Source organism: Microtus oregoni, unplaced genomic scaffold (genome assembly GCF_018167655.1).
Source record: "Microtus oregoni isolate MIOR12 unplaced genomic scaffold, Mior012 000018F_ref0000195, whole genome shotgun sequence".
Taxonomy (NCBI): Eukaryota; Metazoa; Chordata; class Mammalia; order Rodentia; family Cricetidae; genus Microtus; species Microtus oregoni.
The window spans coordinates 8,634,982-8,659,652 of NW_024543077.1; the positions used below are offsets into that span (position 1 = coordinate 8,634,982).

Sequence of the window (24,671 nt, forward strand, 5' to 3'; positions counted from 1 at the left end):
TGGTTCTCTGGTTCTCTGACCTCTGACTTACTTGGGCGGGAACATGGTCAAAAAAAAAAAATGAATATAGGTGATGGGTCTTCTCCAGAAATAGACCCTTGTGAACTTAATAGCAGTGATGTTTGCTTTTTTTTTTTTTTTCAATTCCGCTGGCAACAAACCACAAACTGGGCTCTGACATTGAGTTTTTTTTTTTTTTAAGCTTGTTTCAACTCTCACACACATAAGTAATGAGGAATTCAGGCTAGGGGTTTTCTGCTGAGGACCTTTGCTTTTCGCCAGTTGCTTTCTGAGATGATTGTAGCAACTGGTGGAGAGTTCCTTAGCCTTGCAAAGGTAAGTCAGATGTTTCTTTCCTTAACTTAAAAACGAAATAAAAATGATAATTTTTTTATCTTTCAATAGATAGGAGATGACAGTATTTAAAAAGCAACTTTTATACCAAAGAAAGTGAGTCTACGTAAAGTCAGTGCTATCTTCTAGACTTCATTTCAAAATGAATGTGTTGTTTATCAAGCTTCTTACATTTTTGTTTAATAGTATTAAAAATATGTTCAGTGGCTAATGACATTTGAATTTATGATTCTTGATATCATCTGTAATTGTCAACATTAACTTTTCAATATTTAAAATTATCTAAATCCAATTTGAGTTCTATTTTAAATTGTCTACTTAAATATGTTTCCTTTAAATGGTGACAAGGAGCATTCTTAGTGAGCACTGATAGGGTGAGGTTGGTTTCTGCAAATGGCTTCTTAATCTTATACCAACAGTGTGTTTTGTATGCAATTTGTTATCTGTTACTTTTCCATGTTATTGGCTTATTGTTGAACTTTCAATGCACAACTTTTAGTGAACTTGATTTCTCTCTACATGATTAAATATACATGCATTAAATATACATTTGCCAAGCACTTTTCTTTAATGAACAAAGATATTTTATTTGCTAAAAAGGACTGGGTTACTTCAAACAATGACCTAAAGTTTAATTAGTGTGTATGTATTAGTATATAATTTAATATTAAATGTAAAATAAAAAGGAAAATTAATGCCTTTAAAAAATTCAAAAAAATTGTTTCAAAATATTAGTAAGTCATTTCCATAATTCCTAATTTTGAGTTTAAAGTATAGGTAAATCATTCTAGGTAAGTTGACTATCTAATTAAATTACATTATAAATAACTATAAATGGCATAAATTCTTTATAATTAATTTAAATTGTTTTTGAAAATGTAAGTGTTCCAGGACTTTTCAGTCCTTTGTGAGATGATTTTAAGTAGGTAATGCCTTTTAAAAATGTAGGAAAACATTGTTGTAAATATTGTTTTATGAATAAGTAAGAACAAAATCTTTTAAAAGTTTTACAAGTTGGTTCTCCAGGAATCTTTGAGAGTCTATAAATGAAAAATAATGTAAAATAAACTTTCTACCAAGATAATTGTTAAAGCAGAATAATAAACTGAGTTCAGATTATCAGATAACAGGTTGGCCTGGGGAAAAAATTAAATTTAACAATGGGAATGGTGCTTGTACAGAGCGTACTGAAAACTTTGGAATTCATTTTGAATGTACTTGTTGTTTCTCTTATCTTTAATGAAGATTGTGGGTTTTTTCAATTACTTTGCATGAATTTGTGTTATTTGCCTATTTTGCTCTTAATTTCCTGAAGAAATCAATTATGTTACTATTTTTGTAATTTAATCCAAGATATTAGAGTTAACTTACTAAAATCTCAAGTAACATGGTTTGAGGGAGTGACTAATTCACATATTCATTTTATTGAAATTTGAAAATATTTATGTATTTTATATGATTATATTTAGTGGGATTTTCCAAATCATGCCATTGATCAACATGAAGTAACAGCTATTCCTGCATTATGGTTGCTTAAAATGATATTACATAATACCCCAAACTCATTATGTGTAAAACTTAATTTCTTATGGTGGGATTATCAATACATTATCATGTTTGATTTTATTGAGCCCTTGCAATCTTACTTAATCTACTACAACTCAGAGAAAACAGAATCAAAGCTAATTTATGAAAACCTAGAAATAAATATTTATTTTTTAATTTCAGATTTCAAAGCCTGAATACCTTCTAACTATCGTAGAATTTAGGGCAGAGAAAGAAACACTAATAGCATTCCTACTTAGGGATAAATTATTAAAATATTCTTACCCATGGCTTGTATCTCCAGTTTCCATTTATGTGTTAAAGGAGACAGAGCCTAGGTCATTGCTATGTCTATCCATTGTCAACAATTGTCAACGAAACTCAGCTTATAGAAACCATAAAAATTGATTCCCAGGCTTGGGAAAGAAGGTAATACTTTTGGATCATCAACTAGATATTCTTTGAATTTGTTGCTCATTGAAGAGATCTTCCTGCTGTTAAGTTTAAGCCACTGTGTCTAAAGAAATCATTGAAAGATTGTAGTTCTCCTTTGTTCTGACTCTAAAAGACAGACTTACTTTGCATGACTTGGGTATCATGTGCATAGTAGAAACTCTTTATTGTTTACAAAAGATTAGCACCAAGACAAGTTTTATTGTAATTTGCTAAGTTTAATTAAGTAGAATGATTTATGAACATTACAAACACCTGTTTATGTTTGCTGAAATGTTCACTTTCATATGATCTATTAAGATGTAAATGGACATGAGAAATACAAAGATTATAGTGACTTCAATGAGGCAAGGTATTAGAGATCACCTTATCAAGATATTTCTAAGTTTTCTGCAGAATGCTTGAGTTCTGCAGTGGTGGTTTAGAACCCCTGGGAGGCATAGCTGAAAGAAAGGCCATAGTTCTTCCCTTCTTCTACCACTTAGTTCTTCTATGAGCTTTTGTTTAATACCAAAACATATGTGCAATTTAACCCGAGTGTTCTGTTTCTACACAAAAGTTTAGAAAGTTGGCCTCAGGTCCTTTGTTTCAGCATGATCTAGTATTATCAGATAACTGAACTCCTTTGTGTGGGTTTGAGTATATATTTTGTGTTTATAGAATCATGACTCTCCAAAGGCCAGTAGACATGGTGGAAGGTAAACGTGTGAAAAGGACACAATACGTTGTGAAAATTCCATTCTCACACTCATCCCCAGCCTGTTATTCATTAAATCTCCCCTCATGGCATTGTCACATAAGGTTATCATGGGTAGGTGCTGCTCTTTTCTTGGGTACAGAAGATTCTCCATGAAGAGAATGGCAGTTTTGGCAGAGTCTTGTGGCCTTGTTTCCTGTAAAGTGGAAGAAGCTTTACATGTAGAATAGGAATTTTCATCTGTCAGTAGATGATAAATCCAGTAAAACCTGTGTCCCAATCTGACGCTGAAACATTTTCACATTTCACTGCTCACATCTCCAAAAGTGCTACCTGTGGGCCATGCCTCTTCTGGGTGGAGTTTCCGAGGGAACCCAGCTTGAAGCACACATGGGAACAATTAGAGAGTCTCAGGAGAATTTGCGCCACTGCTTAGCCTACTTGCCAGAGAGGCTGCTTTTAGCTCATCCTACCTCAGGCTTTGCCGAGTCTCTCCGTTTCTCCTTGCTTCCCCATGGAGTGGAAAGGCATTGTGCTTCAAAGTTCATGACAACAGGAAGAGGAAGAAGAAGACCACTTCCCTTGCTTCTTTTAAAGACCTTGTAAACTATAAACTCCATTCAAAAGTCCAGGAAGAGGAATCTGTATGTATTTAATACACCAGATAGGAGATAGAAGCTGATCCACCTTAGAGTCAAGACAGGTATGTAACGAGTGACATTTTAGATCCTGCACCCTTTGCCCCTCTTCTTTGAGATTAGTCCAGAGAATTCTCTGTTCTTGGTTATTCTTTGCTTTCTAAATTTCAGTGCTTCAAGCCATAAATAATTTATTGCAAATAATAATCTTCACTAAAGAATGGATTTTAGGAAAATTAATCTAAGATATGAAATGAAATGGCCTATTGTAAAACATGAACAGCTCTGCTATTGAGAAAATGTCATTTTATTAGACCCAAATTTTGTGTTCCTTTATAACTGCATTTACAGAAAGTTGTTAAAACAAAACACTGCTTTTCTATGAAGATAAATATGGATGGTCAAGCTGCAGGCTAGACTGTGCTAAACTGAGCATTTATTTCTTCAGATCAATGAAACACATTCTGTTTAATTTCATGAACTATGAGAAAAAATATGATTTCACAATGAATTCCTCACTACTCATATGTCAAGGAAGTAAGTAAAACTCAAGCAACGTGTATCTTCCCTAATTTTAGGGAAAATTCAGAAACTGTATGATGATACAATGTAATGATAATGAATCAGTCACCAAAAAATATAAATTGGTGGACAAGCTAATATCTTCCACTCTGTAAAATAGTGACACATAGTTGAAAGCATGTTTAATAAATAGTTACATTAATATTTACTTAACTATGATCCAACAAAATGTATTTCTTGATACTTTTGTTTACTAAGAAATTTGATTCAGCATCAGTGATGTGTGGAATGTCTCACTTCAGTTTGAAGCAGACAGAACTCAGACTGTACCCAAATCTTTCTATTGCCCAATATACTGATGCATGTGTCCTAAGATTGATTTCTAGGTGTTACAGAGCAGGCTCTGTTACTTGGATGCTACAGTAGGTGCTACCCATCTTCTATAGAAACTCTTTCCTATCATGCATTAGGATAGCTAAGTAAGAAAAGAAGATTCTGAAAATGTATCTTCACAACTGTATTTTAACATAGAATTGAACAAAGGATGAATAAGGGTACATCTAGTTCAAAAGAAACATTATTGTGATTTCAAGGTCATTTTATGCTCTACTTGTCAGAATTGGAAATGCTTTTACTGAATCATTTCTAGCATTTATTTACAAAAGTGTGTGTGTGTGTGTGTGTGTGTGTGTGTGTGTGTGTGTAAAGCTTGCAGGATTCAATTTTCTGTTTTGGCCTTGTAGGTGCCAGGATTCACTTGTAAAACTTGACGGATAAGTGATCTTTCACACTGAGCCTTCTCTCTGCCCCAAAGAATATTTTAATGATATTTAATGATATGGGGCATTAAATAACTTTCCAAAAGCAGTAACTATGTGTCTTTACTTAGATTTAATTTGTATTTGCTAAACTTCTTGGGTGCTGTGCCCAAGTTGAGCCCCGCAGAGAGAGCACTGGAATCCAGTCAAGTCCAGAATGCAAAAGCAAGGTTTATTCTTTCCAGCCAGGCTGGGAGCTCAGATGCACAGCACCGTAGGGAGAGCTCCTGTTCCTAATTTGCGGTTGACATATATAGGCATCAACCACAAACCAGGTTTACTCAGGGTCAAAGGGGCTGGTTTTGCTAGATACAGGGGGTGGGCTACTTCTGCACACGCTCTTTCCCTGTAAGCAGCTACTTTTGCTTTTGTGCATGCCCCGCCCCCCCCCATCCTCCCCCGAGCAGTTACCTCTGCTTCTGTCTGAACCACAAAGCTGGGTGTCAACAGGTGGCTAGATGCTAGGAGTACTTCATGATTTACACTTTTGCAGAGGTTCATGCTTTCAACTAGCTCTTGATGATTCAAAGTTTCTTGAACCCAGGGCTTTAACTAACTCCTGATCAAGCAATGTTTCTTAAACTTTTCCATGTCCTTACACTATAGAACACAGAGTACCTGTCCTGTCCTATGATCGTGTGCCACACTGTTAGATGCACACGTTCTTAAAGATTTTTTCTTAAACAAGTCTAAGAAGTGTTAAGCAGAAACAGAGTTTATCAGGAGCAAAGGTCTCTGGGTTATCACACCGCTACGCAATCCTACTTGTGAGACCTTTAGTCTCCCAGGCGACAACTGGAGAACCACCAAACACGGGTGAAGGACCACTTCTGCTACTTATATTGGAAACTACTGATTTCACTGTAGATCATATTTGAAATATTAGAAAAGTCAAGAGCGGCTGGATCTTTTCTTCACTGTTACCTGGAAGGAGGGTGAAGGATCAGGTTTTATCTCATCTCCAGGGTCTTATCTCTGCCGCGCCAGCTGGGTCGCACTGCTGTGATCGCTGCCTCACAGATTAGGATTCTTGGTTTACAGCAGGTAATCCTCACAAGTTCTCGGGTTGGTTGAAATGCTGTGTTTCCGGAAAAGTCTCAGCTTTACAAAAATGTCAGGAGTGAAGCTAGGCAAAGGGAAGCCCCACAGGTTACAGAGGGTGCATTGTTGTCAGGAAAGATTCTGTACCATTTATTCTCCTTCATCTTTGTGTAATATGGCTGTATGAGGTGTTGTCAAAGCGGTCTCTGTGTGTCTCGGTTTTCTCACGGTTCTGTTGACATCTGTGTTCCTCTTGGCCATGGACATTTTGCTGTGAAACAAAACTGTTCTGAGGACAAATCCACAGTAGACAGTGCGCTAAGGAAGGTGAAAGACCCTCATAAAACTGTCACTGAACCCAGCTTCCTCCTCAAATATTGATAAAACTTTAATAATTTTGTTGCAGCAGAATCCAATGATTCCGTAAATTGTTTTCTGTCAAAGTTGCATGATAAGCACATAAAACAGGGTCTCACAAATTAAACTGACTACATGACGTACATATTAACAATAATACCTTATTTAAAGGAATTGGCAAGGATCCATACATAGGGAAAAAAATGAATGGCACTACAATTGGTTATGTAAAAGACTCTTTAAGAAGAACAAAAGGAAAGCCTAATGCTAAATCTATACACAAATAAAATATGTGTGTACTCAAGTTCATTAACCATATTCTACCAAACGTCATTAGTGATTAAATTATAAGTCATATATACTTTCAAAAGTTTACTGAATATTTTCACAAACTTAAATGCCAGAAAAGTGGAATTTTCTTTAACACGTACAACTACATTTAAAAATATAGTAGTACTAATTTTGTGATAATGCGTTGTTCCTCTGCTTTCTCGTTTTGACAGGTAGCTTCCAAATGCTTTGAAGTTTGATTCTCTCTGAGCCCCACCAGCCTATTTCTTGCAAATAGCCACTGCCGTTTGTTTATGAATAAGGTATGTTCCCGTTGCCTTGATGCTTTGGCAGACAGCGAATATCAGGCCAGCCACATTTGGGTTTCAGGAGGATCCCTGGCAGAATGTTTACCGTTCTGTTTGGGTGCAGAATGTAGATAGGCGCGGGAGAGGGTAAAGGAGCACCCTATGGTAAGGTGGTAGGGAGCTGGAGAATGAAAATAAGTACACATGGTTCTGCTTAGATAAGATAATAATATGTTAATTACCCAGGGAGGAAATTACAAAACAGAAGAATTAGAAAGGGCGGTGGGGAAAGCAGTCTCTTTGATATTCTCTGCCTCTAGTGGGATTTTAGGAGCAAGAGTGGGGAGAAGGACATAGAAAACCAGCTTGGTGAGCCAAGCAAAAAATATTTGTTTCTCGTTAATGGGCAGAATTATCTGTTCTGGTGGCATGCTTTCATTGTACTTTGATCTTTTTGTGCTGCTACGTAAGCTCCTGCTTTATGACATTGTCCCAGTGGCAGAATCAGGACACGCAGAAAACACAGTAATCATACCTGGCCGTTGCTGAGAACCGAGTGCTCCACCGTGATTCTTCACCTGCACGAGGAAAATGGGCTGCAATCGGAACTGTGGGCTCATCACCGGAGCTGTCATTGGAGCAGTCCTGGCTGTGTTTGGGGGCGTTCTCATGCCAGTAGGAGACATGCTTATTGAGAAGACCATCAAAAAGGTACAGGTGACCGAGAAAACCTGCTGGGCCTTTGCTTGTTCTATTATGTCTCTGTGGATGTTGTTCTGGATGCTGGTTTTTGTGTTACCTGGCCATTTTGTGCATTGGGTAGGAAGGTGATGTTACCCGCTACAGCCCCACATGATGAAGTATGCCTTGTGAAACATCACAACGGAATACAAAATTAACCTCCCGAAACTCTTATGAGTATAGTATAAATTGGACATGAATGTATTTCTAAGTTTAAGTATAGAAAATTTTGATAAAACTTCAGGTAACAGTTATATGATTTAGTAGAAATAATTATCTTCATGTTTGGAGAGTACACTGTCACGCTTTTGAATAGAAATAGTATATTTTTAATAATATTATAATAGAAGTTGCATTTTCATTAACAATAAGAAAATATGTGAATCTATATGGGTGTACATGTTAAAAAGTTTTTATTATTGAATTAGGACCCCTGGAAAACTCCTCTTTTAAATAGTGAGAATAGTCATTACTAATACATAGAATCAGTGTGTACTCACATGAGGATCTGGTTCTCTCGAACGTTCAGGGAAAATGTTGTTATATAGGGGGCACATCTTGTCATACATCAATAAGTTGGAGTTTTAGCTCAGATTGGAATGATTTAAGAAGATGGATATATTCATCGTCATCTCTCAACCTAGTTTGTTTTACTTAGGTTCACATTCAAAGGAAGTTTAATGAATTGAAGATTTCCCATGTATAACGTGGGGAAGCCCATCTACTGTCATCCTGCAGGATAGCTGGAAATTCAAGTGGTGTAAGCAGTTTGGAAATAGTGGTCACAAATGAAATAAAGCTCTCTCCATCATAGTGAAAGGCCAGGAAAGGACTGTTGCACCTGTCCTGCCCAGAGGTACCTGTGCTCAGTTGAGAAACTGTCAACCAACAGTGGCCAAGAGCCATAGCCAGGAGCATTGACCTCAGTTCCTAGACTGGTTTGATCCTAGCAACCTAGATAGACAGTAACTGTACTGCAGCAAGGAAAGTCAAATTAATGTTAATTTCCACTGGAATTTCAATTACTACCAAGACCTTTAGTCTCTCATCCATTCTTTAATTTTTGGCACTGTGGCAATCCTTGAGATATCAGCAAATTTCATGTCTATTCATAGCAGCATTGGCTTAATGGAATTAACGTAAAAATGAACTTCAATTATAGTTATTCACAAATAGATGTTACTACTATGGGATTTTGCTTTCTTGTCGTTACAAATGCTAAATCTGTAAGGTGAAAGATTCTCTCCCACTGAGTTCCTTTACTGCCATCTCAGTATGCAGAGTGTCGAAAGTAAGAATTCCTACACCACACACACACACACACACACACACACACACACACACACACAGTTGCTTGATAACTAATCGATGATCATCTCTTCTTACATTTCTCCAGCTGTTTACATTTAATAAAATGCATGCTATATTTTACAATACAAGTATTGAAATATACATGCTATGTACAAATTATACGTAATTTTTTTATTGAAACGTAGCCCCTTCAATGGCCTCTCCAGTTTTGCTTGGTAGTATTATTGATGTAGAATTACAAAGAAGGGTGTGGGTGGGAGAGGAGATGGAACTGCCGCTGCTCTGGCTCTTTCTTTTTGGTCCCTTGTGGTTTCAACCTGGATCATTGCAGAGCATCACCTGTGTCAACACACGGACCAGAACTTTCTTGTGAACAAAAAGTCACAATCTCCCAGGAAACAGCATTATAGACTAACATGGACAATGGCTGAATAGTTAATCTTTTCTTTATGTAGCACAATTAAATCACATAACCTTTCTTGAGTGATACATGAAAGCTAACACCATTTTATATTAAATCTTTAATAATTTGCTCAGAGATCACAAAGAAAACTTATGAAAAGAGAGTTTTATTTTATTTATAGAATGAATAATTGGGAGCGAGCAAAATAAAACTTTTTCTCAACCAGTATAAGAAATATCTAAGAAAATGTGTGTCTTGTGAAAGAATATGGACAAAGCTTTGAAAATATAGGGCTAAATTACGTATAATATTAAAAATAAATGTTATGTAGGAAGAAAAATAAATTATTCATGGAGATTGAAGAAGACACAATGAAATTTTATTTGATTTTGAAGAAGTATTTAATATGAAAAGCCCGTAAAGGATTGTGTTGCGATTTTCAAAAGGACTGATTAACAGCAAGGGAAAGCTGCGGGATGCAGCTGAGTGCACTTAAGAAGGAACAGGTCAAGGTCTCTGTGGAATGCAAGCTAGGAAGGCTAGAAAATCAAGTAGTGGACAGCTCTAGGAAACAGTGCCTTCAGACACAATAGGCACAGGCACATATGACCTCACAGAGACTGGCAGGGTCAGACGACTGCCAACGCTCAAAATAGACAAAACCGCAGCCCAGAGAGGAGAAAATGGACACAAAGTCCCATCCCTTACACAAAAGCTATTTACAATTGATTTCTGCTGGGGAAGAAAATAAAAATCACTCTTCTCCAATGGAGTTCACCGAGTATTTAAACTACACACCAGGATAGGTTCCATGCCAACAAGTAGTTGGCCAAGACAAAATGGACTCAGTGTTTCATTGTACACTTTTTGATTGGTTTGGTTTGGTTTAGGTTTTTGTCTTGGTTTGTCTTATTGCTTTTATTTTGTTTCTTTGTTTCAATTTTCACTTTTTACAGAGAGAGAGAGAGAGAGAGAGAGAGAGAGAGAATATGAAGTTGAATCCATAGGGTGGGGGATAGGAGGGAAGGCTCTGAGAGAAGTTGGAATTAGGGGAGAGAAAACAATCAAAATATATTGTATAATATTAAAAGATAGAGAATATCGCAGGATTACTAGAATAATAAGAGAGTTGGGGATAATGCAATATACTTAGATTTGTGACATTTTAAACACTATGAAAAAAGTAACTAATTGGTGATGTAAAGAACAGTTGGTATATTATTTTTAGAATAATATAAGAAACACAAATGACTAAGAGTATTACTAAGAGCTTCCCATACAAAATTGATTTAACTTTCATAAATAAACATGTGGATATAGATAGATAGATAGATAGATAAAATTTGATCTATTTTTACAGTCTTCTAAATCAACATTCCATCTTAAGTAGTAGATATGAAAAATTAGAGACTAAGTGATATAACCTTGAATACTATGACCCTAGAATGAATGTGTTTGGGAATTGATAACATGAAATCTTCAAAAGAACAAGGATTGTGGGACAGAACCTCTACACAAGTGAGATTAAAATTACTTTTATAGAAATATCTTTATTTACAGGCTCATTATATTGCCAAAGGACTAAAATGGTAATGCTTTATAAAAATTGGTGGAGTCCGAGATACATTATTATTTTCAATAGGAGGACTAAGTCAGGAGAGAGAGGAATAAATGTGACATTCCATAACATGCCCACCTAATTTGTTGATGGAAATAGATACCCAAAGAGGTGAAAGGCACAGAGGTTTTATAAGTGGCTTGATGTGAACATCAGTCTGTATTCAAAGGTCAGAGTTCTAACAGATTTGATGATTGCTGCGAGGTTACAGATAAAACTAAACAAACACATTGCCTTCTAAGAGTTGAGTGTCCACAGTAGCAGGATTGCTTACTACAGACTTTTGCATAGTCAAAAGCAAGGAGAAACAGAAAAGGAAAAGAAGCTGGGTTTTATGAAGAAACAGGAATAGGGAGTATAATTTCCTAGAAGTTAAGAGGAAAACGGATATAAAGGGAAGCTGAAATGAAATGTTTTTTGGCTGATGAACACTAAATAAGCAGTGGCTAGGGACTGTGCAGACAGCTCTCCTGGTGATGTATTTGCCAAGCAGACATGAGAACCTGAGTTCAATGTTCAAACCCTTGTAAAATCCCTGCCACAGTAGCTTGTACTTATGATCTCAGCCATGGAAAGACAGAGCCAGATGTCTGGGGAGTTCTGGCCAGCAGTCTAGCCTGAGCTCCAGGTCAAAGAATGATTTCACCTCACAAAAGAGTGGAGGGCTCCTGAAGACTGAAAATTGAGATTGATTTCAGGATACCATATGCCAGAGCTCACTATTGTGAAATGAGAGATATATGTGTAATCTTTCACAAAAGGAGATGGGGTAATATAGTACCCAGGGTCAAAAGGAGATTGCACAAATCTGGGAATGGAGGGAGAATGGAATCCACCAGGATGATTTATTAAACTGATAAATTTTGGACAATAGTCTATATTTGCATAATATATGGTTGTAGTATTCCTGGAAATTATGAAATAATTCACATATTTTCATGGTACATAAAAGCCCAGTAAAAATGTCTTTAACTACTTTATATGTAAGGATTATTCTCCTATATAATGGCATGAGATTAAGTAACAGTAGAATAACTAAGTTAAAATAACAGCATACATACCACACATACCTCCATAGAACTATAAACAATGGCTCACAATCAATGATTTAGAAACAGAATTCAGCAAATGTGAGTTTCTTTTCCTTTTCATGGTCAATATCATATAGTTCACTTTCCAACTGGGATGAAATCTCTCATTCTAGCTTCTTACATAAATTCTGAAAGGCTAATTTTTGAACCTCTGAAATATTAAATCTTAATGCCTTAATATGCATCAATACATTTTATTCCATATTGAATTGATTATATCCTAATACTAAAGCCATTTGTTCTTTTTAGCATAACTGTCACCAATAATCTATTGAATTCTCTTTAACTTTGTAGATATAACACATATATATTAGAAATTTTATTAGTTTATGTTAGTTGTGTGCATAGTAATGAGTTTCTTTATGATATTTTCCTACATATGTAGGATGTATTTTGACCATAGTAACCCCTTATGGTCTTATTTGTCCCCTCTCAATGATATCTTTTCTCAAACACTATTCCTATCTGATTTTTTTCATTACTAGTGATAGGATGAGTTCAATTTGTGTTGTTCACATGAGGACAGGTGGGATTCAATGACTCCCCCCCCCATTCCCAATGAAATTCTGTGGGTCCATCCTTGGACACAGAATGTTCAGCCACTAAGACGTCTGATGAGTTCTTGAGTAAAGCATCCATACCATGGCTGGGAGACAGCATGTCACCATGCTCCTTCCCTTCCTCCAGTTTCTACATGCCTTCAGCCCCTTCTTCATGGAAGTTTCTGAGATTTCCAGGGAGCAGTGTGACAGAGATGCCTCTTTCAAGACTGAGCCAGCACTGAGCGCTCACTCACACTTGCCGCTTTCACCAGTCATGAATCTCTGCAATAACCAGCACTCACTGTGAAAACGAGCTTCTCTAAACAAAGCACTGCTTGATGCTCATCTGTGAGCATGGGGGTGAATATTAAAAAGACAGTGGAAGGGTGTAAGTTCACTCAGCAAAACAAAAACAGTTGTTAGTGCCTACGACTTGCACAGCCATGAGCATTTGACCAGATTTACTGTAGGAGAACAGAATTCCCTCCTGGGGAGTGGAGCTTCAAATCTGCACAGAATGAGGCTGGTCACTCCCACCATGGCCATCATACTGCTGAACATGCTGTCCTGCTTAGAACAGTACAGGGTCGATGGGAAGTATGGTGACAAAGACAAACATCTGACTTTGAAGGAAGACATAAAAATCATCACTGATTAAGGAACAGAAAAAGAAATGTCATATAGTATTGTAACTGTCACATGACGGCATTAGGCAGTGAATAGCTGACCGCAGACTTTGAGTGGCATGGGAAGGAATGATGGGAGTTTTGCTCTAACAAGGGGAGTCTGTCTCCACAGGACTAGCAGTGAGCACTTGCCAGGTGGCTTCTGTGTGTTCAGGCCGTTCAGCCCACACTTCTTAGCTGCTATAATTTGTGAGGTGAAGACAAACCATGTTCAAATGTCATCCATATGTTTTGCTTCTAAATGTGCTTAGTTCATACTGCTCAACATATCTAATCTTTACCTTATGAGGAAACTAAGATATAAATAACTGAAATAATCCGTCTGGATCCACACAGATTTCTAGTATCTAGTTTCTTCTATGGTGTCTAGTTTCACTGTGTACTGACTGTTCTACCTATGATTCTCAGTTTTCACGGGCTCTTTGGGCATTAAGGCATTTTCTTTAAGTTCTTGTGCTTCCTCTACTCCAATACAGAAAAATGTAAAGTTATCTAATTATTACTTTAACAGTCATGTGAGTGTGACACATACTTTCCTGGCGTTGCCATTCCATTACAAGAATACTCACCCACATAACTCTCAAAGTTAGTGTGTACATCTCTGTCTTTGAATGACAGCTCTCTTTCTACCCCGCCTCCCAGCCACAGTCCAGTGGCTGCTCTGTTCACAGAACAAAACAACATGTACACTCAGAAACCGTTTCAAGTTCAGAAGAGTAGAGTGACTTATTTTCACTAAAGACTGAAATGAATCTGTACTTTTAGTTATACAAGATCACTAACAGCTGTTATGTTGGGCCTTATAAATTTATGACCTGCCGATGCTTATGTGTGTGAGGGTGTTCTTTTTTCATAGTCTTCTGACATACTTCTGACATAGTTGAATCAACACGGATTTTAGCTTTGACATTCACAAACACGTTTATCTTAAGAAAAGCAAGTATTCTTTGTTTTGTAAGTCTGCCCTAATACTGGGCTAGTGTGGAAGTCTACATTTTGGCAGCATATCTTGCTTTCAAGGATACTTTAACAGAAAAGCACTGGAAATTGAACATCATGAGCAGCGCACCCGCCTACACCACTACCGAGCAGCCCTCGTTCAAGTGTGCTGGGGGCACACCACTACAGTTTCAAACCCATCCTAGCCTGCTGCCTCCTTCTGCTCTCTGAACTCCCATTATCCTCTGCATGAAGCAATATGATTCCCAAAGATATGAAACTTGTTTTCACATCCACCGTCTTTGAGCCGAACATGACCAGGGTGTGTGTGTGTGTGTGTGTGTGTGTGTGTGTGATAGGGAAATTTAGTAACAGTATGAAGCAAGAGAGGACTGGTGGAAGGGTCAGTGATGCAGATTTCCTCAGCCACTGTGATACTGCTTGCCTGGGCTGCACTTGTGACAGCCACCTGCTTTCTCAGAGGTTCAACCTCAAATGCACGCTACTGCTTCTTACCCTTTCCTGACCCCGTCATTCAGTGAACTGATATTTCCAGGTCAGGAAAGAAAAATGGGTTATGTTGTCCCTGTGTTCATCGATTCCAGTAGGCTAAATTTTGTGAAATATGTTCCTTCCTTTTCTCCTTACACACTCTTGGACCTAGGCATTCTTTTCAAATCACTTAACCGGAATTTCTACCAGCTCCAAACTCTCTTTGTTTGCACTAGTTACTATGACTTTGCGGACTTCCTGTTCAGAGAGTGACTGCCCTGGACAGCAGCTGGGCTAGCATCTATGGGAACTCTTACTGAGCAGACAATGACATGGGCCCTCATGGGCTTTGTGGCTTTCCACTTGGTCTCAAATCTAAACAGGAGGCAGCTCGTAACAGTCTCAGTTCCTTTGCTGTATATTTTCTTCTTGTGTATTTCCACCACAACTCATATACCTGATTTCTAATGTGTATCATGACACACACAGACCGACAGACAGACAGGCATGCATGCATGCATGCAGACAAACACACACACATACACTATTCCTCCTTCATCTTGTTTTTTTCTTTGAAAATTAGTAGTACAATGATAAATTAAGCAGTTATATCTTTTGGAAATAGAATCAGGCATTCCTGCAAACATATAGTGGTTGAATGGGATTCCAAAGAGGAAAATTTATACTTATGTAATTCATCATGAGCATTTATGGTCTCCATTTAACAAAGATTAGTCCCAATTCCTTGAATTGCCCAAGTTGGGTAGAAGGATGGGTTTTGGTGCTGTTGCTGTGTAAAACTCCCAATAATACTTAAGTTTTCTCTCTGCATTTGTCCTTTGTGTCTCACTAACACTGCTCCTCAAGGTTAGAAGACTATACCTGGCAAAGCGTCTTCGGTGTGACCGTTTTTAGAATTAGCTTAATTTCCTGTTTTGTTGACTAAGGAAATGTTGCCACAGGCTCACTTGAAAGCTTCCTTTAGAAAGCGACAAGGATGGCTTTGCCATTCTCTCACAGATTCTCTGTATAAACTTTAACCAAGAGAGGGTGCTTTGTGGGGAAAACATTCCTGCTTTAAGTGTGTGACCAAGTTACACAAGTTCGCACAAGTTGTTTCCTTTATTCTAAGTATAACTAGGTCTTAGAAGTGTCTGTGTTCATTGTAAAGAAACCACCCAAACTTGTTTTATTTTCCACAGGAAGTTGTCCTTGAAGAAGGAACAATTGCTTACAAAAACTGGGTTAAAACAGGCACCACTGTGTACAGACAGTTTTGGATCTTTGATGTGCAAAATCCAGATGATGTGGCAAAGAACAGTGACAAAATCAAAGTGAAACAGAGAGGTCCTTACACATACAGGTGAGCAAGTTCTTGAGACTGAGTAGTGTTCTCACCTCACTTCTGAGAATTTTCCTCCCAAGGAGCTCCATTGTATCGAAATGCATTTGCTTTCTTGCCATTAGCTTACTTTTTACCTTACCTGTAATGGATCTTTTATCTATAGGTTTAACAACTCCTCCTGTTGCTATACATATATGGCATTCAGATGTTACCAGATTTGAATTGTGCAGAAAAGAAGTATAGAATTTATTATCAACTTTAAGCTATGAAATAACTGTCCTCAACAACTCACAGATGTTTTGTTTGACATTTTTGCCATGTTCCTAACTTCATAGTAAGCATGTTGAAAGTTTTAAGTATACAGGATGAACATCATAAAATGAAATAAGACTCTTACAGCTATGATTGCCAAGGCGTGGCTCTCGGCTGGGGACAATGGCAATAACACCAACCTCTACGCCAAGGGAGTCAAAGACTCTGCCTGTAGGTTTTAAACTGGTCTGTGTGTTTCAGATACAGACTCTACTTTGAGAACTACAAGCTAAAATGATTTTGCATAATGGTAGTTCCTGTAAGTGCTGAGGTCATCTAGGCGTTGAGATTTACATAGCAATTTAAACCAATTTTCTCGCTATCTTAAGTGTTCTAATGGTTGGTTTAATAAGATTATAAATAGAATCTTAAATGAATGAGTCTAGGAGAGATAATCAGTCAGAAACTATCACTGTATGAAGAAGAAAACAAAACAGACAGTCAAAAGGGAAGATATTTGTCCACATTCACAGATATAGGGACTGATAATCATTATTCTGCATACATGTTCTTCTATTAAAATCATAGATCCTCTTCTTTTTAACTCTCAAAGCTGTCAAAGGCACTGAAAAAACTACCCTAGCTGTGAATTTGGAATAACTTTATTTTCCCTTGAAAACACTGTTGAGTATTTTGTATCATTCTTCGCGCGTTTATGTGATTTCTTCTCAAGGAGAAGCTCAACTACTTATGTGTTCTAGGAGACCGCTAGTTAGTTCCCGGCTGATCAGCCCCGAAATAATCACACAGAAACCATATTATTTACAATATTGATTGGTCAATAGTTTAAGCGTATTTCTGACTAACTCTTATATCCTAACCTAGCCCATCTCCATTAATCTGTGTATCACCATGTGACTGTGGCTTGCTGGGTAAAGTTCTGTCCTGACTGTCTCTCTCCAGAGCTACATGGCTACTCACTGACTGTGCCTTCTTTCTCCCAGTATTTAGTTTAGTTTTCCCTGCCTAGCTAAGTTCTGCCTTGCTATGGGCCAAAACAGTTTCTTAATTTGTTAACCAATAAAAGCAACACAAATACAGAAGGACTTTCCATGCCACTTATGTAACGTGATTAAATTATATCCACATTATTGTATTCCTAATTATCTTTATAATCCACAGTTGTAGTTCCTAAGCATTTTGTACATTATGTCATTTTCCACTGTTTTTTTATCCCTTTTAAAGCACGTTTCTGGATTAACAGCTGACACTCTAAATTATGAAGACAAAGCAGTAGTTGTTGTGAAGGTCATGCCTACTATACCAACATGGGCTAACATGCTTTAATAGTTTTCTCTTTAGTGAAAATATCACCAATTGGTATAGGATGTGTTGCTTTCATTGGTTGAATAAAGAGACTACCTTGGCCTTTTGATAGGGCAGAAACTTAGGTAGGTGGGAAAGACAAAACTAGATGCTGGGAAGAAGAGCAGAGTCAAGCAGACGCCATGCTTCTCCTGCCCAAAATAGACATTGGTTAGACTCATGCCAGTAAGTCACGACCTCGTGGTGAACACAGATTTAATAGAAATGGGTTAATCAAGATGTGGGAATTAGCCAATAAGAGGCTAGAGCTAATGGACCAGGCAGTAATTTAATTAATACAATTTCTGTGTCGTTATTTTGGGGTTAACCTAACCAGTCGGTGGGATGCAGCCCGTCCTCCTTACTACAAACAATTCACAATTTGACCAAAGAAGACTGTTTTTATAACTGCAAAGAAAATATTTTTATATTATAGTACTTATCAGGAAACTATGAATATCTAATTTCTAAAAAATGTGATGATATCTATGTTTGTATGTATGGTATCTAAGTTTGTATCTATGAAATCTATAATCCACGGTAAGACACTAGAAATAAAGTCTAAAATATATGCCTAACATGACCAAGTATGAGAAGAGAATAGATAATAGAATTTAAGAAATTTTCATATCTTTTTTGTTGTTGTTGTTTAGGGATAATGATTCTCTATTTGGGTTTTTTTTTAATTTTTATTTGTTTAGCAATAATGATTTTCACCTTTAAGGATTTTGTGGGTCTACGAAGAAGTGTAATCATAGCAATTAAGTCTAGTTATATTCTCCTAGAAAGCATGTATGTGTCTATCCTATAGGATTCATTCCTATAACTTTTAGTCTAGCTCCACATAAAACTTAAAGGGGATAAATTAGGTACATCTTTTTTGTTTGTCAAGGCAACAGTGAAGGCTGGCAAGGAGTAGGATTTATAGATACAATTTACACACAGCAAGCTCTGCTTTTTACGTCAATTTCAAATTGGCCTTGATGAAGAGTGAGTCACCTTGTCTCATGACATCAACAAAACAGAATTTCTTTAGCTTAGCTTGCTTAGGATCTTTGAAATAAGTGGAGGATAATCAACTGCTTAAAAAAAATGTTACTCTTTCGAAAGTTTTCTATATGTCAGGTGAAATCATGCCTGGCTCTGAATTCATTTTAAATTGAGTCTGGAGGAAAATATGCCTCTTAAAACAGAACCACTGGTTGATTTGGCAAAGGACTACTAGAACAATGTGTTGAAGCATTGATTGACAATATAAGACATGGTCAAAGCACAAAATTACCTGGTTTAATATCATAATTATACCCCAACCTGCCATGACTCTGATTACTATAGTCCCTTTGGTTATTTTAAATTTATCTTTGCTTTGACAAGAATACTAATGAAAGCATCAAGTAAACTTATTTCCCTTAATCTTATTAACTAATACATTCCAAGGTTTCCTTTTTAATTGAAGAAGAGAGTGATCATGTTCTTTCAAAAGAACTTTTCTAAGAGGAGACCATATTTTACTGATTTTTCTCTTACTGAGTGCCATCTACTGGTTTGAAGTTGTAAGTATTACTAAAGGGAAAAATTACCCAAAATTATTCAGGTTTTGTTTCACTTAGTCATAACTGCATCAAAGTTTCTGCAATTCCTGTAGACTTGCTTGAATTATTATTAACATGTACCTTAATTTTAAAATACTTATTTTAGAATTTAGTGCCTTGAGATGTTTCAGATTTTCTTAGGTTGCTTAAGTATCTCACTCAACAGAGAATAAACATAAAGGTATCACTATTAAAATAGGTTCCTATTTTTATTTAAGCCACATTTAGAAGTAATATGGCCATTACCTTGCTTATTCATGCAGAAGTTAGAGTCAGCTGTGATGGTTTATCTTTGTAACTACAGCACTGGAAAGATTGGCATATAGCAAATTTATGTCCTTCCCGTCCTACATAGTTCAAGGCCAGCCTGAGCTGAAACATGACAAGAAGTTAAAAAAAATACTGAAAATACCCAAAGTCACAATGTGCATGGAGGCCCATAATTTGTATTGCACAGGAATTCACATTTCATATCAAACCTGTAGGCTCCATGCCTGATTCAGTCTATACACAGTAGTTATAACTCTCCTCATATACGTGACATCCAGGTATAGAAAAGTGTTCTGGGGATGTCTGCCTTATTTCACTTTAATGGATAGCTTGTACCAACAAAGTGATTTTTTACAAAACAATATCTCATAACACATCATGAAAAGTATTGCAATTGTTGAGCCAAGAGACTAGAAATGAGAAGTCAAGAGATAAAATGAAGGAATAGAATTAGTTCTGGACCCCTTTAAATAGACTCTGTTGCTCCTTGTTGCTTTCACAAATGAACTTACAGCATGAATGTTGGATAGACTACACACTTTGAGAGGTCTTTCTAATATGAAAAATACACTCCTTACCCTCAGAATAAAGACCACTATTTAATTATATAACCCTTTTACTTTTAAAATCTCGTTTTTGCTTTTATTACCACCAGCTGTTTTTCTCTCACTCCCTAATTAAACAAAGCTCAAACACTTGAATTTCTCAAACCACATCATCATCATCTTCAGTATTTTGAACTTGCTACTTTTAGTTCTTTTTATGTACATTTCTATTAATTTGGACCATCACATGGAATTATTACCAAAATGTCCTCAACCCATTCCACTTTGATTTCCCAAGACCATCATCTATTTTAATTCAGTCCTATTCCACTTTCCTATTCCCAGGTTTAAGACCCTTTCTGATTAGACTTCCAGAGATGCAGTGTTAAATAGTTATTTACCATTGTAATTCTGTGGGTTGGTGTAAATTGTTCTGGGTTAAAATAGTTGTTGAATGAATAGAGACATTTGATATCTAGTGGTCACACAGTACATTGATTTCCCCCCATTTTGTTGGTTTCTCTTTATTTCAGAGTTCGATACCTAGCCAAGGAGAATATAACTCAGGACGGTGTGAACCACACTGTCTCTTTTGTACAGCCCAACGGAGCAATCTTTGAGCCTTCGCTGTCTGTCGGAACAGAGAATGACACCTTCACAGTTCTAAATCTGGCTGTGGCAGTGAGTGTATACTAGCTACCGTATGGAAGAGTGCAGACCCTGTCACACACAATTCAACTCATAATGACCTTCATCACTTGGCTTTAGCTATCTTATCACTTATAAAAAGAATGAGTTTATTTTATTTTGTCAACTAGAAAAATGACACAATCACAATAATCGACTTAAGTATCATTTAAAGACAGCACTTAATTTGAATGTCTTCCTGTGGCTAGAAATTATTCAGAAAAAAAAATGTAATCATGAGAGAATTAGAAAAATGACACAAATTATAACTTTTGTCTAGACAGAATTTGACAGATTTTGAAGGCTTAGTTGTATTTTAGTTAAATTTAGTTGTTATCTTTAGTCCACTTATTTAAGAAATGGCATGTACGCCGGGCGGTGGTGGCGCACGCCTTTAATCCCAGCACTCGGGAGGCAGAGGCAGGTGGATCTCTGTGAGTTCGAGACCAGCCTGGTCTACAGAGCTAGTTCCAGGACAGGCTCCAAAACCACAGAGAAAGCATGTCTCGAAAAACCAAAAAAAAAAAAAAAAGAAAGAAAAGAAAGAAAGAAAGAAATGGCATGTACCGATTTCTCAAGCAGTGATCTCTGTTTTGTAGGCCGCGTCACATATATACACAAACGCGTTTGTTCAAACCATGCTCAATTCCCTTATCAAAAAGTCCAAGTCTTCCATGTTCCAAAATAGAACCTTGAAAGAACTGCTGTGGGGTTACAAGGATCCATTTCTGAGTTTGGTTCCATATCCTATTTCTACCACAGTTGGTGTGTTTTATCCTGTAAGTATCAAATATATATGAGTACATTGCTATCTTTTAATTATGGAAATAAAATGACATTGAGGAAAAATTTATAGTTTTGCATATGAGCCTTATTAGTTAATCTGAGAATATATAATTAATTCATTTTTAAAGTCTCAACCTTATATGCTGTAAGTTTTGCTAGTAAAAAAATTATTTAATGAGTTTTACTAAACTCATCTTAGTTTAAAAATTAATCAAATTTTGATTCTTAAATACAACTGAAAATTTATTTGTAAATCTTTGCATGTTGTGTTTAATTTTAATTATCAGTTCTGAAGAATCAAGGATAATATTATGTATTTGTTTTAAAATTCAAACATATTAATCATCTCCTTCCTCAATCTTTAGACCTTTAAATTCTTAAAGGATTAAAAAGCTACTGTGAATTTCTACTTTAGCTATTCAGCAAGCTTCACTTACTGATGGTGTGCCTTCCTGCTGTATGTAGTTGTATGTAGCTACAGCTCTAAGTTCTGAGTTACAAGTGTGACGCCAACCAAATGTCTGCTTTGACTGCTGTATCATTGGACACTGTATAGAAATATTACTTGGATTTTCCATTTCCTTATTGTTAGTGTTTCAGATTATACAGATATATACTAGTAAAATATTAATTGGGAAACCTGAAGGAATTATTTTCAATTATGATTTGAACCAAATTATCACAGCTCCTTCTTTGGCTAACGGAATCTTTAGTTTTGCTTGAATAATCTTCTTCCTATTAACAATTTGAAAATTTAGAATACTTTTAGAAATCTTTTGTTATTCTCATAAGTTTAGCTCAACGTGTCCTTACCAGAACCTGCTAGGGACATTGAAGAACACTGGCTCTGGTTGCTCATGGCAATGCTGGAGTCTGGTTCCCTTCAGTGTCTGTTGGTTATTTTCTTATATTTTATCTCAGCACCTAACAGTCATTGCTAGGCAACTTTTATATTCTACCATTAAAATATTTAACAATATAAAATGATGGTGAATGACCCCTAAATAAGAAATGTGAAAGGGAGTTAGCTGCACATGCTGTGACACATTAAATAAGACTTGATCTATGAGTGATTTTTTTTTGTTTATATTTTTCAGTACAATGATACTGTAGATGGAGTTTACAAAGTTTTCAATGGAAAGGATAACATAAGCAAAGTTGCAATAATTGATTCTTACAAAGGAGAAAGGTAGTAACGCTGTGTTTTTATTATATGTGTTTGTGTGTGTATGTGTCTGTGTGTGTCTGTGTGTGTGTGTGTCAGAGAGAGAGAGAGAGAGGGAGGGAGGGCAGGAGGGAGGGAGAGAGAGAGAGACTAGGCTGTTCTACAGAACTGTTAGTATTATTTTCCTACTACTGCTAAGTCAGCAGCATCAGTCTATAAAACAGACGTGGCTATGGAGCATACTGGGCAACTGTGATATAGGCATTCAACCATTCTTCACGCCACTTTCTTGTTCTTACAGTCTGACTGACATTCAGCAGCACCAACACATGAAAAGTTTGCCTTTATTCATTCCTTCTCTTAGACAAAGAAATACAGTGTTAATTTTTAACTCTTTAGCATGTCTAGCATTTTAGTGAACCCATACAATTAAGTAATAACCAATTAAGACATCAATACAATCTATGAGGTAGGCAAATAGATCTTTCGATGCCTTTTTAAATGAGCATATGAAATAAAATTTGTACACTGCAGTGTTATGTTTTAAATGATTCCAACCAGGAAAATGCTTAATGAATCCAAGCACTTTTACAATTTCCCTGCCGTGCCAATATTTTTTTCTACTGATAGAAAATGGAATTCGCATTTTAATACAGTAATAAATCTCACAATGTCTCACCTTTGGAAAAGTGAAAGAAAAAAGTAGGTTCATGACGCCATACTTTCCTTTCTCACGGTTCCTGACAGTTCATTTGAAATATTTTTTTTATTATTTATTTCTGTAAAATATAAAGAAGCCAAATAAGTCTCAGGAGACAAAGAAACTTCTTTTTTTCTATTTATGGCCTAATTCCATGAAGACCACTAGAGATAGATTAAAAGTGTAAATGATTTTCTTAACAGACATAACTATTACATCCACCTGTTCCCTAACATAACTCTAACATCCAATGAGTAAGTGTTTCCTGAGATATGCTTTTGCTTCTAAAGAAGAAAGAAGTTCACACTCACAAGGTTTTATACAGAAGTCTAGCGGAGAAAAACAATTCTATGTGTTTCCTTTTCGGTTCATCATATAAAAGCTTGCATGTTGAACATTGCTCGTACTCCCTGGGTTTCAGACTGTAGAGTGGGGTTGAAAAGCATTGTCAATCATGGGGTGGGGTTTAGAACTAAAGGTGGTTGATCCGTGAAGATGTCAGATTAGGCAATTGCTTTAACCCCTTGTGCCCAGGCTGAGTATGACTGGCAGCACTTCCTTTGAAAACATAAGCCATGGTGTTTCTTGATATCCCTGTAGACTAGCTGTGTTAGAGGAGTGGACAACACTAGCTTTTCTCTCAGTCAAAATGGTCTTGGAGAAGATTCATGGAGATTTAATTCTATTCCTTTTAATCACACACACAAACACACACACATATGTATATGTATATATATATATTAGATAAATTAGAAAATAAAAGATAAATAGGTTCAATATCTTTCTAATACTGGTACCTGATAATGCCAAAGTGGGAAGAATGTAAAACCTGCAAAAGCACAATGCTGAAAACATTAAATATTTACACATTTTGAACTATATGAATCCAAACAGGTGCTACTCTGCTTTCTTCCTTTTTTCTCTCCCTTCTATATCAGGGTGAGCCTATGTCAGGAACTTCCTCAACAATTTGATTCAATTGGTATGAACAAGTGGACAGACTACCACATAGCACATTCTTCCAGGGGAACAAATTCCTGAGTAGAGAACTACACTCCTCTCGTTTTCTTGCAGAACTGTGCCTGTCTGAGTGGTTTCTATTGAACTTGGCACTTAGAAGCTTGTGTTTTAGATCTGT

General features: G+C 36.5%; 1 protein-coding gene across 8 annotated transcripts in view; it reads left to right on the forward strand.

Annotated features, from left to right (window-relative positions):
- The window catches only part of LOC121459014 (platelet glycoprotein 4), a 78,541-nt gene that overhangs the window by 42,608 nt on the left and 11,262 nt on the right, over positions 1-24,671 (forward strand). For 3 of the 8 annotated variants that reach the window (XM_041668482.1, XM_041668477.1, XM_041668483.1), the window contains 6 exons: positions 6,929-7,018; positions 7,475-7,714; positions 16,029-16,189; positions 20,729-20,876; positions 21,482-21,661; positions 22,766-22,857. In XM_041668482.1, coding sequence (XP_041524416.1) covers positions 7,595-7,714; positions 16,029-16,189; positions 20,729-20,876; positions 21,482-21,661; positions 22,766-22,857 — 701 coding nt within the window. In that variant the 5' untranslated portion in view covers positions 6,929-7,018; positions 7,475-7,594. Of the gene's footprint in view, positions 1-277; positions 337-6,928; positions 7,019-7,474; positions 7,715-16,028; positions 16,190-20,728; positions 20,877-21,481; positions 21,662-22,765; positions 22,858-24,671 lie in introns of those variants that run through there. The other 5 variants (XM_041668479.1, XM_041668476.1, XM_041668480.1 and 2 more) reach the window with 3 other exon arrangements.